The sequence below is a fragment of the Arachis hypogaea genome, chromosome 19 (assembly GCF_003086295.3).
Source record: "Arachis hypogaea cultivar Tifrunner chromosome 19, arahy.Tifrunner.gnm2.J5K5, whole genome shotgun sequence".
Classification (NCBI taxonomy): Eukaryota; Viridiplantae; Streptophyta; class Magnoliopsida; order Fabales; family Fabaceae; genus Arachis; species Arachis hypogaea.
In genome coordinates, this window is record NC_092054.1 from 510,151 (window position 1) to 524,905 (window position 14,755).

The 14,755-nt window shown below is 34.3% G+C and overlaps 3 protein-coding genes and 1 pseudogene across 4 annotated transcripts; 1 reads left to right on the forward strand and 3 right to left on the reverse strand.

The window, feature by feature from the left end:
• Positions 1-22: 22 nt before the first annotated feature.
• On the reverse strand, positions 23-2,623 carry LOC112752038 (protein SENSITIVE TO PROTON RHIZOTOXICITY 1). 2 transcript variants are annotated; one of them, XM_025801409.3, is made up of 2 exons: positions 2,458-2,623; positions 23-1,838 (listed from the first exon to the last, which is right to left on the reverse strand). In XM_025801409.3, exon 2 carries the CDS (start codon positions 1,805-1,807, stop codon positions 296-298), a length of 1,512 nt encoding a protein of 503 aa, XP_025657194.1. In that variant the 5' UTR covers positions 1,808-1,838; positions 2,458-2,623; the 3' UTR covers positions 23-295. The 2 variants fall into 2 exon arrangements, with proteins under 2 accessions (XP_025657194.1, XP_025657196.1); XM_025801411.3 differs by having other exon boundaries at positions 23-1,729; positions 2,458-2,584.
• A 949-nt stretch (positions 2,624-3,572) lies between these two features.
• LOC112749461 (uncharacterized) lies at positions 3,573-5,973 on the reverse strand (annotated as a pseudogene).
• A 1,385-nt stretch (positions 5,974-7,358) lies between these two features.
• On the forward strand, positions 7,359-8,945 carry LOC112752037 (mediator of RNA polymerase II transcription subunit 21). The gene is made up of 4 exons (XM_025801408.3): positions 7,359-7,830; positions 7,908-7,985; positions 8,121-8,172; positions 8,586-8,945. Exons 1-4 carry the CDS (start codon positions 7,624-7,626, stop codon positions 8,660-8,662), a joined length of 414 nt encoding a protein of 137 aa, XP_025657193.1. The 5' UTR covers positions 7,359-7,623; the 3' UTR covers positions 8,663-8,945.
• Positions 8,946-9,365: 420 nt separating this feature from the next.
• LOC112752036 (uncharacterized) lies at positions 9,366-13,135 on the reverse strand. The gene is made up of 2 exons (XM_025801407.3): positions 10,278-13,135; positions 9,366-9,965 (listed from the first exon to the last, which is right to left on the reverse strand). Exons 1-2 carry the CDS (start codon positions 12,853-12,855, stop codon positions 9,667-9,669), a joined length of 2,877 nt encoding a protein of 958 aa, XP_025657192.1. The 5' UTR covers positions 12,856-13,135; the 3' UTR covers positions 9,366-9,666.
• Positions 13,136-14,755: the final 1,620 nt, after the last annotated feature.

The following is a 14,755-nucleotide window of genomic DNA, read 5'->3' on the forward strand; positions in this document are numbered from 1 at the left end:
TAAGGTACATATCACAGATCTATTGTTATTAATCACAAATCAATTCATGGTAGAGACATTTCTTTATCCTCCAAATTTCTCATTACAAAAATTGAGCTTTTCATTGCTTCGAAAAGGATCTTGCTGCTAATGAAATTCTTTATGTTTTGTAACAAAGGAAAGGATCTTCACAAAAATCTTTGTCAACAAAATGCAAGAACAAAGATAATTAAAGCTATTTCACAAGTAAATTTTATTCCTATCACAATGAAGAACAAAAGAGAGATATTAACTAAACCAACAATAGTACAAATAGTCAAACGACATCATCAGAGCTTGATACTTCTCCAGATTTGAAAGATCCAGGGATGAGAAAAGAGAAAGAACCTTCCGAGCCATCATCAAATTGAGGTTCAGTGAATTCATTAAAGCCACCAAAGTTAGCTTCAAAGTTCAATGGAGAGAAACAAGTAATAGGATCATCAATGTTTCCTTTTACATCCATGACATTTTGAACTCCATTTTCAGTTGAAGGATTTAATCCAGAACTGAAGCTCATAACTTCTGCTTTGCTATTATCTTGGTCTGGAAGGCCTGTTGTTCTTTTATAATTGTCTTCCATGGGAATGGCTGGTGTATGGCCTTGGAAAAGAGCAATATGTCCAAAAAGCTTGTCCTTCCTTGAAAATGTTGTGCCACATGAACAAAGCCATTTATCCTTGCCACAGTGCTTTTCATGAGTTTTAAGATCCGCCATGACTGAAAACTTCTTTATGTGGCATCTGCTGCAAGTGTAATTCTTGTCACAGTGTGTTCTTTTGTAATGATTTTTGACACACAAAATTGTCTTCAGAGGTTGAAATTTTTTGTGATCCTTGTTACGCTTGCAGCCAGCATAGGGGCAAGAATACCTCTTGATAAGCTTAGGTTGTGACTCAGATTCTTTATGAGGTTTTGCAAGAGCAGCTGCGGTTTTGTACTCATCACCATGGCCTCGCATGTGCATTCGGAGATTTGCATCTCTCTTGAATCCCTTCCCACAAATTGTACAGAAATGTGTATGTGGGGCAAGGATTTCTTCTTTTTCTAATTGTAAAATCTCATAGGAACCAGGCAGGAGGTTCTCTCCATCATCAGCATCTTCCTCATCCCTCAATTCATGTTCTTCCACATTGTACTTTTGCTCCAGATCACAATTATTTGGTAGATCATTCTTCAGTGAGCTCTCAGATAATTTATCTGCCCCACTATTTTGTGGTTGAACACTACTTTGGCCTGAGCCGGACGCAAAAGGAACCGTAATCCCCTGAAGCTGGCAAAGCTGTTGAACCAATGGACTGGTATTTGTAAGGGTATGTCTGGCAGAAGGGAGAAGACTACCTGCAGAAGAGATCAACTGAACAATAATTGATGTAAGATCAGCAGTAATGAGCTGTTGTTCCTGAGTTAACAGTTCATTAGGCTGTCCGAAAGTTTGGCCCTTTTTACTAACAATCAAGCACACTAACTCCTGAAGTTGATGAACCTTTTTTTCCAAGAAGGAAAGATTATTTAACATCACACTGGCATCCCAATTTTGGAGTATACTGGTTTGAGATGAGTCACTTGGTGGACAGTTTTCTTGATCAGCAATCTTAATGACATTCTTGGAAAGTAGAGACTGCATTTGAGAGGGTTGGTTAAAATCTTTGAAAGGTGCTTCTACCCTTTTCCCATAATCTGAAATTGAAGGATCAGGGGACAAGTTTATCTGCAATCCATTTCCACAATTAGTTAAGGAAGACAGCTCTGTCCAGGTGTTAGTACAAAGGCTTTCTTTCCTATCCATTTTAAACTATATATCTCTGTAATCAAGATCCCTGTAAACAAAATGTAAAGGAAGTGATGAGGTAGTGCATCAATTATTTTAGATTAAGTAGCAAAGATCCAACCAGAAGCTACAAGCTTATCTCTAAGGTAAAGTGAGGGATGACTAAAAGGGAAGATCAATAAAAAAAGAGTTAGAAATAGAATGATCTCCATTATCCAGTCCTAAGAAATTTACTATTCCACATAAATGTCCATAAGATTACAAAACTTGCATACCAATTGAAAATTGAAAGAACTAGCAGTAATCAGTTCAGAGAAAGGAAAGTACTAGTAGTATTAATGACTAAATCCCATGATCCATATAACAAAATATTTCGTAAAATGCCAAAGATCACCCTTCTTCAATTCTAGTGATCAACAAGTACCCAATATTTTTATACGGTAAAAGTGGATTCAGATAAACACAAAATCAGATTTTTCTCCAAGAAACAAAATCTCGATTCAGAGAGAACCCATTAAAGTAAACATAGGAAAAAAAATCAATAAAGGTACTTAACCAACAAAAGAAAGAAGGCATGCTTCTGAACAAGCTTAGAACATGGAAAATAGCAGCAGAAATCCATAGAAAAAATAAAAAATAAAAATCAGGCTAAGGATGAAAGCACTTACAGGTTCAAAACTCGATGGATGCTCTAAGTTCTAAGCTGAAAGTTCCATTTTTTATTTTACTATTTTAGAGAGAGAACCAGTTAAAGATAAACAAATAAATAAAACTATAAAAGAGAGCAAAAACAAAATTAAGAGGAAAAAAAGATGGTAAACAAAAAACAAAGTTTGCATTTAGTCAAACCCCCAATTATGACCCTTTATTTGTGGGTCAACTTATCCATCATCAATCACAACCGTTTATGGCTTGGGTGTATTTTAATCTATAACGACTTTTTTTTTTGGGTACAGACCTATAACGATTTACTTATATATAAAAATATATCTTATTTTTTATTATTATAATAGTAAAGTAAAATGAAAATTACATTGATGTGTTAAAGAAAGTTAAAATATCACATATAAATAGATTACACAATCTTATGTGATGATTTTTAATTATAGGCAGATAATAAAAGAATTTTAAATTAGAAATTTTAGTATTTAATAAATTTTGATCTTTATATAAGAAGACTAATTTGTCTAATGATATTTTTTGAAATCTAATAATCTTAAAATTGAGTTTGTTAAAAATTTATTTGTTTATCAAACATATTTTAATAATTTTATTAAACAAATATAAAACGAATTTATCTAAGAAAGAAAAATATCTTTAAAGGCCAATGTGAATATATCCTAAAAGATCCATTGCTTTGTTTGTCCCATACAATTTGGATGATTTTCTTACATTTTCACCGAAAGAGCAGAGATTCTTCTGCACGTTTTTTCTATATTTCCTTTTAATTAGTTCATCTACTTATATTTAATGGAAAGGACAATCAGAAATCAAGTGGGTTTACCTTTGTCCATTATTAAGGTTTACTTTAATTTTATCTTAATCTTTTTTTTAAGAGTTAGAAAAATGAATACATGTTAAATTATTTATTAAATTTGCAATTAGAAAGCCAAATATTTCTTGGTATTCTTACTTTAAAGGACTTTTAAGTTATTCCGGATTGTCCCCTCCTCTAACCATAGTCTCCCATGCATAACTATTATATTTTAAGCTTATATGATTGGCTATTCATATTCCTTTATATATAAATAAAAAAAAAAAAGTAGACTGAAAAGAGAAAGTATAGGAAGCCAATGAAATATTTGTATAATGTGTACAATGGAAGTTTAAGGATGTCTGATTCAGTATTAGAGATATAATCATTAGTGTTATCTTTTCCCATCAGCCGAAACTTTTGGGATGAGTGGTATCATGACATGGTGTTAGAGCTTTAGATCTAAAAGGTCAAGAGTTCGAGTAGCAGGACTCACCTGAAAAACATGTAATACCCACTGAAAATTGAAATGTCTCGATTCTTCAATGAATCATGTTTACTGTTTAGTGTTGTCTAAATAATAGCCTCAAATTATTCCCTATTACTTGAATATTGTTCATTGATATGGTGGTAATGGATCAATCTTGTGCAAGACAATGTGACTCAATCTTTCTCTACTGAAGTTTAGCTGGCCCTTTGCTAACTTAACACAGCTTTGATCTCATTTACATAGATTTGAGTCCCTCTAACTATGCAACATAAAATTTTTGGCATGCTAATTCTTCTGCAAAACATAGGTGTCACGTTAAATTATTAATAAAATTTTATATATGTCTCAGTAAGTTTATTATGTTATATCTACTAGCGCGAAAGTGAATAGTATTACTATTAATACTACCATAAACCAACTCTTTGGCCCAGAGTAAGGAAAAATATGAATCTGAAGGTAGATATTCTGAAGCACATACCTGTAAAGATTCAACCATTGAGTCAGTCATTGAGTCACTCTTTATTTCTTTCCAAATATTTTAAAAAGGTGGATAGTGCAATTTTATCATTGTTAGTGTTTCTGTCAACTAACCACTCTTCCAAAAGTTGAACATTTACATCTCTGTCACAAAACGTGATCTTTGGTTGTCAAAAAGGATGAAAGTGAGGATGTTTGAAGATGGGAGGAGAGGACGCATTTGCATGAATCATCCTTAATATTCAAACCAAGAAAGCAACATTCCTATGTGAACAAAAGATTTAGAAGGAAACAGCAGTGGCACCTTTTCAAGGCAAGAACTTGATAGTTTTCGGCGGAAGTAATCGGCATACTTTGTAAGGGCATATGGTTTGCCCACAGTCCTTATTCCAACGATCCATGCTTCTTAACAAGTTTTACAGCAGTCTTTCGACCAAAACTAGGGACCATGTGTTGGATACAAGGAACACCATCTACTTCATCACCTACAATACATCCTACAAAGCGAGAGCACACATTAATAACAATATTACACATAATGACAGTAAGATTTATCACCAGTTACAAGAACTTCACATATTGTCAATGAATATATATGTCAAACATATCAAACGATGGCTAGGTGTATGTTGTACTCACTAAGACTCAGATCACATTGGGGGTCACAATTATACTGATCTTTGTAGTGCTTCAGAGTGTAGAAGGACCACCTTCTTAACTCTGGCAATGCCATAACTATTTGCACATCTTCAAAGATAAGATGCTTGAAATCCTTATCAGGGGAGGCTATCACCACTCGAAATCCTTTATCGAGAACTTGTCCCGCAAGTGTCGCCACAACATCATCGGCCATCGACTTTTAAATCAGCATGCTTTCATCTTGCACTAATGAATAATGTGATTGAATCAAAGTAAAGTAAATAATGAAACACTAAGGCATATATAGACACAAAGCATCTTGTTCATGAGAATAAAAACTCACAGGCACATTGCATTTTCAAAAAACATCGCTGATAACTTGATAGGACTTGCCAACATAGCCTTTTGAAAGTCTCTGTAAAGATGATAAGTGTCTCATGAACTTTGTTCTCTGTGCTTTATAAGAAGGTAGTAAATGTATACGATGCTCACTACCTCTTTCTCCATCAACAACCTGCTTAATCATGAGATAAATCTCAAAGGGTTGTCACAATTGGATTAACGAATTTTGTTCAAGTACTTTTAACATCATATACAAATATTGAAACAAACCATAACCAATTCAATTCAATGGGGACAACAGCAGAACCAAAATATAAGGCAGAAAGAGAATGTTACAGAGTCTTACAGCAATGACAGGGTCAGTATGACTGACTTGGGAGAGGAAAAGAGAGAGCCATCGAAGAAAAGAGTTCAAGATGGGCTTGCTTCCTTCGTAACAGAGTGGATTAACATCTAAAAAGAACGCTCTTTTTTTCTTCTCCTTGTTGTGCCCACCAACTGTTTGATTCAATGAGTCTGAAGAATTAAGCTTCGTTTTCTTGGTAGTTAGTGCTGTGGCAGGCTTCTGAATTTTACGTGATACTACCGACAATGAAACTGTGGGATTGAAGTTGCAGCTGCACCAAAAACAGTGTTGAGCAAGGTAAGACCCTGCCAGCAACCTTGTTTCAGGTGATCTCATGTTCGGATCAGACAACATAGTAGTAGTAACCATTTCTTCCTACTCTCTCCCCAATGCTTTTACATTCTCCACATATAAGCTTTTTTTTTTTATAAGCTTTTTTTTTTTATACAAGTCTTTATAAGTAATTTATATTAACGCGCTTCGAACCGTATTGCACGTTTTCACTGCACCTGCACGCTTTCCTCTTTTTATTCCTCTTCTTTTCTTTCGTTTCTTGCCTTTTCTTTCTCCTTATTCATTTACTTGCTTTTCTCTTTGTTTTCTTTTTTCGTTATTCTCGATTTCCATTATTTTTTGATATCAAGCTCTGAAATCGTTTTTGAAGAAAAAGAAACAGCAGAAGATGAGGAGGAGAAGAGAATGAATTCTGAATTATGCATAAAGTGTACTTCAACGAATTTTGGGTATATTTCTTAAATCCTTTGGGTGTAGTTTTGTAATCATTTTGTGTATTTCTGTAATTCTTTGGGTATATTTCTATAATCGTTTTGGGTGTATTTTTATAATCGTTTGAGTGTATTTCTGTAATCGTTTGAGTGTATTTTTAAAGTTCCATTATCTTCAAATTTGGCAAGAAACTCGTTTTTATGGAGGAGGAAGAAGAAGAATCGTTCATAATGCATGATGAGTAGTGCACTTTGAAAACAGGAAGTAGTTGAATAACGTGTGTTTATTTACTCTTGAATGTGGGAATGTAATGCGTGGGAATGTAATGCTTGTGTTTTGTTGGACTTGTGCCAACTTACAAGACTTGTAAACTAAAAAGACTTGTATGTGTAGTAGGGGTGTTCAAATCCAAACCGATCCAAATTAAACCGCTCATCCAATCCAATTCAAACCGAAAACTGATTAAAACCGCACTAATTCGGATTTGATTGGATTCTATTTTTTACAAACCGCTGGATCGGATCGGATTTCAGATCTACTTTTCATAATCGATCCAATCCAATCCAAACTGCACAATGTACTACAATATTATTATTTTATTATTATATTTACAATTATACTTATAACATGTTCAATTTGTTATACATTCTTATATTATTCAGTATTATTATTATTTAATAAATATTTTATGTTCAAAACGTTATTTATTTATTTATTTATTTTAACTAACCTATAATTTTATTTCTATTGTTATATTATCGTTAGCTTTTAAAAATATTGTTGAGACTTGTTATGTTATTGTTGATTATTTAAAATTTGATGTTAAAACTTGTTATATGTATTTAATTTTTCTGATTTACAAAACCGCAAATTCAATCCAATCCAAACCGCTTGAAATTGGATCGGATCGGATCGGATTTTTTTTTTAAAGTCATCCAATTCAAACCGCACCGCAAACAAAATTAGTGTTCGGATCGAATGAGTTTTTGACTCAAAACCGATCCAAATCGCACCGCGAACACCCCTAATGTGTAGTCGTTGAAAAAACCGTTTCGGAAATTTTTTTTTTCAAAACCCCACTCTTAAACGACGTCGTTTGACGTTTTTAATTTGAAAAAAAAAAAAAAAAAACCAGTTTGAAGCTACCCACCCCAATACCCCATTCTCATCTCTCTCTCTCACTCACTCTCAGCTCACCTTGGTTCACCGCCACCACACTCTCGCCGGATCCTCCGCCAGTGAGTGCTCGAGCTGTGTGTGGTTGTTGCTGCCTGCACTGCAGCGTGCGTGGTTGTCTCTGCTCGATTCTGCCAGGTCTTAAATTTTGCTCTTCGGCTCTAATGGATATAATTTCCCAATTACAAGAACAAGTTAATTTAATTGCACATCTTGCCTTCAATACCATTGGGACCTTGCAAAGGGATGCTCCTCCTAACCGGCTCTCCCCACATTACCCTGAACCACCTCCAAATCCTACGGAGGATGGCTCAAACTTTTCTGAACAGCCCAAGCTGATGAGTGCTGGTTTGGTGAAGGCTGCTAAACAGGTATGCACCATTTTAGCTAAAGCACAGGCTTCCTTACTTCTTGTTTTCTTGAAACGTTTTTGCTATCTTTTCTGCAGTTTGATGCATTAGTTGCGGCACTTCCAATATCTGAGGGAGGTGAAGAAGCACAGATTAAAAGAATTGCTGACCTACAGGTGTTGACCTAACTACTTTTTAATTTTATTTTAGGGTTTTTGCTGTGCTTAATAATGTAAAGCCTCATCTGAAGAGGGAATTAGTTGTTAGTTGTTACATTGGGATTCTGCTTATATTTGTACTTCACATTACAGGCTGAGAATGATGCTATAGGCCAAGAACTACAGAAGCAACTCGAAGCTGCAGGTTATCTCCAATTTCAGTCCTTTCATCCAAGTTTTCTGCTTAATTTCTATTCAGATCGTACTAAGATGTAAATTTATGTTGATTACTAAGATATGATTAGGAGAGATATCTCTAGCTAGTATAGTTGTTATCTAGCGGCCTTATTGAACAGCAACATTTTGGTCATACTCATATTTAGAAAAACTGTTTAATCTTTAATAGAAGTATCTAATAAGATGTTTTGAATGGTTATCCATGTGTGTAATTTATATAACATAAGATTCTCCAAGTGCAATGATTTTGAATAATGAACTGGTTTCAAGCTACTTTAGCATTTCTTTTTCTTGTTCTTTTGTTTATTAGGGTAAACTCACATTGCTCTATAATTTGATCAAGGTTGTTAGCTAACATTCTTGCCTGCTTCTTGATTTCAGAGAAGGAATTAAATCAAGTTCAGGATTTGTTTAAACGAGCGTCAGATAACTGTTTGAATTTGAAGAAACCTGAATGAAGAAACTGGAATGGTTCCATTGGCAGGGGATATTGGCACTATGGTAGCCACAACTTTATCTCCAGTTTGACATGAATCATGATCTGCAGTATAATTTTTTGGAAGCCTTTGTTAGGTTATTAGATTCTTCACCTGGACGAGGCTGTTGTAGCCACTCTATCAAATTGACATTTAATTATGTTGTGTTAGAACTTAGAAGTTGGTAATGTTAATATTATTATAGGAATTTGTTATCAGACATGTTCCAAAATTATACCAATGTCCCCTAAGTAAGTTGGTAAAATAGTTGAATTAACTGACTAATCAAGATTGACAGCTAACAATTCTCTCTAACAACCAGATTTGTGGAGTTGCTTACTTCTACTACACGAGACACTTAAAAGTTTTGCTTAACAAAAATGTAGTATGGAATTGTTCTACATTTTTCTTAATTGGAAATTAAATACAAACACCTTGTCAATAAATTTTTCCCAAACACACATTTATTATCACAGGAAAATATTTCTAATTGTTTAACATTTTTCTATCAAAAATCTTAACATTAAGTCCTTTTTTGTGAAGTCTTACACAGTTATACCAAATTACTATTATGATATAAATATATATTTAACGATCATTTTCGTTTTCTTTGAAAAATGCAAGGCAGGCAAAAACATCCAATATGACATTGAATAATTTGGAGCTTCAGCAAAACACTGTAATAGAAAATAACATTGCTATTATAGTATTATTATGTATATAAAATCCTTGATAAAGTTTAGATCCTTCTTAAAATTTTCCTCTAAAATTGGAGGATCTAGAATCCAACACCTTGAACTAAATGACATCAACACTTGTATGTATGATCTAATATGATTTCACTGTACAAAAATAGCATAATAAGCAAAATCTGTGCTATCAGATATTCTCTTTCATCTGTAAATTCTATGCTAGAAAAGAAAAGTTCCTACTTAGAAGATTTATTTCATTGCAACCTTGCATAACAAATACTATGATGACTTCATCTATCTAGCATTAAGAAGCATTCTTAGCACACTCTTCATCTTTGGTCTTGTTTCTGGGGATGTACTAACACAAACAAGAGCAATCTGCAGAATTGCTAGCATCTGGTTTCTCACAGCTTGAGATGTTTTGCTAACATTGGAATCAAGAATGTAATCTTTGTTCATTGAATTATGCAAAACCCACTTCACCAATTCGGTTCCCTCTGTCACCGCAGGCTTTCCAGTCAGCAGTTCAAGCAGGATGACCCCAAAGCTATATACATTCCCAGCCACTGTTACTGTCATTGTATATGCATACTCTGCCAATCAACCAACCAACAAACAAAGCAAGTTAAGGTACATGCATGAGTTGAATGCACTTTCAAGGTCCTGTGCACATCTAGTATTTGGTGAATTTACTCAAATTCTCTTTGTAATTTGAATTAGGCAGAAGCAGTTGAGTAAATAAGATCATGACTAATACTATGTGAATATTGGTTAAGGAATAACTTTGCTAATAAGTAGCACTCAAAATTAGAGGTTGATCCAAAATTTGACATTCTCCTACATTATATAGTATTATTCTAACTAATGAAAAACTAATTGGAATCAAAAGTAGGAGAGTTTCTTACCTGGAGGAACATAGCCAACAGAACCAGCAAGAGCAGAAAAATTTCCTGTACTTTTGGAAGGATCAATGACCTTGTAGTGTTCAATATCTCCAACCAGAGGCTCCTTGAGGGACTTGAGCATAATACTTTTACTTGACAGATCAAGAAGTAGTAATGGACTTGAGGTGATGCCATGAAGAAAAGAGAGACCTTGAGCCACACCAACTGCTATACTATATCTGCTAGCCCAATCCAAAGAGTTTCCCATGCTTCCATGATGAAGAACATCAAAGAGGGAACCATTTGAGACAAACTCATATAATGTGTAAGCTGCATCACTGGACAAAACATAGGCTAAAGGAGTCATGACATTTGAATTGTTCAATTTCGCCAAGGCCTCCATCTCTTTCCCAATTCTAACATGGCTGCTCGCTGGCAATGCCCTTTCAGTTGAATTCATCTTCTTGACAAAATAGATTGATCCAGATGGCATGATGGCCTTGTAATAAGTTGAAAACCTGGTCTTCAAAGTAACATTGGATGTTTCAGCAACAGCTTCCATGGCCTTGGAGAAGTCAATGTTTGATCTGTGGAGACCATTAAGAGTTAACAAATGACTTTGGACAACCTGAGGAAGGCGATGATCTTCGCCTGAATGTATATTCTCATCGTTAACCTTCGAATAGTGTCGTGACACAAGCACAAGCAGCAGAGTGACAAGGCCAACAAGAAACACGGCTGCTGCAATTGCAACAAGGATTGCCACAACAACAGATGATCCCTTCTTTCTAGATCCCGGGTAATAGCTTGGTGTTGGGTTGTCCGATGCAGGAGGCAGTACTAAACTGGTTCCATTGTATTCAACCTGAACAAAATGGGTAAATTTTGGAAGAACACCAGAAAGCTGATTGTTGTTAGTAAGTAACAACTCTGTCAAAGATTTCATTCCGGCTAGATCATCAGGAACTCCACCAGAAAATTTGTTATACGAGAGATCCAATATTTCCAGGTTATCCAAACTACTCAAACTGCTGGGAATTGATCCACTAAAGTTGTTGTTACTAAGATTCACGGCAACCTGTAGAGACATTGGCATACTTGGGATAGCACCACTTAGTTGGTTTCCACCTAGTTGAAGATCCAGAAGGCTTGTTGAGATGCCAATGGATGGAGGTATGGAACCACTCAGGTTGTTCATTTGCAAGTTCAGGAACTTAAGGTTGCTCAAGCTTGATATCTGGGATGGAATCGATCCGGTCAAAGAGTTCTGGCTCAAATTCAGTGTTAACAACTTTTGTAGTTGGCCAATTTGAAATGGAGTTGTGATTGTGCCATAAAACTTGTTCATTTGAAGTTTTAAGACTTGAAGATTGCTAAGATTTCCAAGCTCTGGTGGCAATGTCCCACTCAAATGATTCTGAGACAAATCCAGCAATGCCAGGTTGAGGCAAGAACCCAATATAGCTGGAATTGCTCCTGTCAGTGCATTACTTTCCAGTTCCAAGTATGTCAAATTCTGAGCTTTTGCAAAAGCATCTGAGGGAATGTCTCCCTTCAGCAAATTGTTCCCTAATCTCAACCTGATCATGCTAGGAGAAATACTTGTGAGTAACAATGTTCCACTCAAAGTATTATTGGACAAATCCACAACCTCCATTTTTGGTGAAGATAAAATGTTTTTTGGAATGGGACCAGACAAACTATTGCCACTAAGATCCAAACTGATAAGATTATTTGAAATGTCAGAAGGTAAAGAACCACTGAAACGGTTCAGGTTTGCAGCAAATCTTACAAGGGTTGTGATGTTCAGGATTGAGATTGGAATTGGACCACTGAGGTTATTAGATGAAAGAATCAAAGTTTGCAACTTAGATAGCTGTACAATATGGGTAGGAATTGCACCTGAAAGAGTATTTCCCCCGAGATCAATCAAAGTCAAGTTTTCATAACTAAACAGTTCTTCAGGGATTTCTCCTTGAAATTGGTTGTTAGAGAGCACAAGTTGCTCCAGAACCATGGACTTGCCCAATTTGGTGGGAAGAGTACCATTGAAGTTGTTGTGAGTAAGGTTCAAACTCTTGAGCCTAATCATTTCATCTAACTGAATATCAATACTACTTCCCAATACATTGAAAGACATGTCTAGATATTCAAGTGCATCAAAACCAAGGAAAGTAGGTAAAGAACCTGATAAAAAGTTTCTACTGAAATTCAGCAGCTTTAAGTACTTTATCCTTCCACATTCAGTAATGAACTCTGCAGGGATTGAGGTGAGACTGTTGTTGGATACATCAAGATGCTGCAGGGTTTCAAGTTGGCAAAGAACAGGAAGGAAGCCACTGGAAGAGAGAGAGTTCCCAGATAGAGAAATCATGATGACATGGGATTTGGTAGAGTCACAAGTGACTCCATTCCATGAACATGGATTTGAATGATTGCCACTATTCCATGGAGCAGAGGTACCAAGTAGCTTGGAGAGATTGGCCATGGTGCTAGTTTGGTTTTGAGACAGCTGAGACATCACCATGATGGGGCAGTAGCAGCAACAGAGAAGAAAAACACAAAGGAAAGAGGTGTACATGTACTCATACCTGGCCATGTTTTATTGGAGTGTGTGTGTGATATTTTATTGTGGATTCAAGTGAACATGGATAACTGAGAATATGTGTAAGATAGTGTATTGCATATATTAATAAAATGGGTGTGTTTTAATTTAGTTATTGAGTTTGAAGGTGTGGAAGGTGGAAGGAAAAGCGTGCAAGCGTATGTATTGGGACTTGGGATTTGCAGTGGAGTTGACTCACATTGCCGGGTCTCTCACTCACTCATCTCTGTGACATGCACTGCAATTACACACACAATGTTCAAAGTTCAAACACATTGACCTTGACCAACACTTTTTTATTTAAAATAATATGTATGTTCATACTTCATCATGTTTATTTAAAATCATTTTGATAGTAATACACATTTAGCTAAATAAACTGAAGGGTAAAGTATTAAATTGGTCTTATATATTTGGGCATAATTCTGTTTTGATTCTTAAAATTTAAAGTGTTCTATTTAAATTTAAAAATGTTTTATTTAATATCAATTTAGTTCCACAGTGAAGTTAAAGTTAAATAATTAACGAAATGTCCTACATAATAACAATACAAGAACAAAATCGATAATATGGAGAACATGTATAAGCTCCAGAGGCACAAAATTAACCGTTAATGCATTAATATATTTATTTATTTTTTTTCTTATAATATAAATAAAATATTTTCTATAGAACTAAAGAGAATGATAAATAAATGTATTGATGAATCAACAGTTGATTTTGTGCATCTGGAGCTTGTACTTATTCTCCAGATTATCGATTTTGTTCTTTTACTGTTATTATGTAGGACATTCCGTTAATTATTTAAGTTTGACCTCATTGTGGGACTAAATTGATGCTAAATAAAATTTTTTTAGATTCAAATAAGACACTTTAAACCTTAAGAACTAAAACAGAATTATGTCCAAACATAAAAACCAATTTAGTATTTTACCCTAAATTAAATTATTCATGCATAAAAGGATAAATTTCAAGGTGAATGCTATGGTGCCTAAATTATGATGCCTAATTTACTAAAAAAGATAAAAAAATAATATTTAATAAACTTTTAAATATTTTAATTTTATTTTATATATTTTATTTTTTACTTATAAAAATAAGTTAGACAATTTAGACACCACAATAAAAGACACTATAAAATCCACCAAATTTCAATTAGTATGATGAAGTTCAGAGGAGTTTGACTAAGGAGAGTGGCATGATGATGGGATTGGATGTTTTGGAATTAGAAAAGTGAAAAAGTGGAAAATGTGTTGTAGTTGTTGCAGAACTGAATGCTGCTGATTTATTCAAAGACGCGTATCTGCAACTTAAACTACACGGAATGCGAGGACTCGCAACTCACAAAGTCCTTCTACTCAAGACCAATCTTGCAAAATTTCATAATTTAATAACTATACACAATTAAAATTTGAAAAGAAGGTAATTGTTCAATAACTTAACCAATAATTATTAGATGATTAGTAATATATTTCTCATCCTTTACTACATTTTAAATTCACAAATATAAAATAATTTTCGATTAGATCGACATATAAATAATTTTTTATGTGTCTTTTGATAAATAAATTGATTTGATGTTTCAGTTAAGATATCCAAGAGGGAAAAAGCATACAAAATAAAAATTATCATGATCGATCTATAATATATAATTTTATAAATTTTGGGATGAAAATCAAATTTATTTCTGACTTTTTTGTTATTAAAATCATATTTAACGCTCACAAACATTTTAAAATCATCCTCCCCTCCATTAACGAATTTTTTCAAATATTTTTACCCTTTAGATTGTTACCAGTAGTTTGATGCCTTTAGTGAATAAAAAATTAAGTTTTTTTTTTTTATAACTGATTGGAGAGATAGAGATTAAATCAAAATCTCACCACCAACCAAA

What these genes read in the sequence shown, in the direction of transcription:
- LOC112752038 (XM_025801409.3), bottom strand. Translation starts at nt 1,807, where the DNA reads ATGGATAGGAAAGAAAGCCTTTGTACTAACACCTGGACAGAGCTGTCT.
- LOC112752036 (XM_025801407.3), bottom strand. Translation starts at nt 12,855, where the DNA reads ATGGCCAGGTATGAGTACATGTACACCTCTTTCCTTTGTGTTTTTCTT. An exon ending in TGTTGGCTATGTTCCTCCAG is followed by an intron (nt 9,966 to 10,277) that starts GTAAGAAACTCT and finishes GTTGATTGGCAG; the next exon opens with AGTATGCATATACAATGACA.
- LOC112752037 (XM_025801408.3), top strand. Translation starts at nt 7,624, where the DNA reads ATGGATATAATTTCCCAATTACAAGAACAAGTTAATTTAATTGCACAT. An exon ending in TGGTGAAGGCTGCTAAACAG is followed by an intron (nt 7,831 to 7,907) that starts GTATGCACCATT and finishes TCTTTTCTGCAG; the next exon opens with TTTGATGCATTAGTTGCGGC. An exon ending in GAAGCAACTCGAAGCTGCAG is followed by an intron (nt 8,173 to 8,585) that starts GTTATCTCCAAT and finishes TCTTGATTTCAG; the next exon opens with AGAAGGAATTAAATCAAGTT.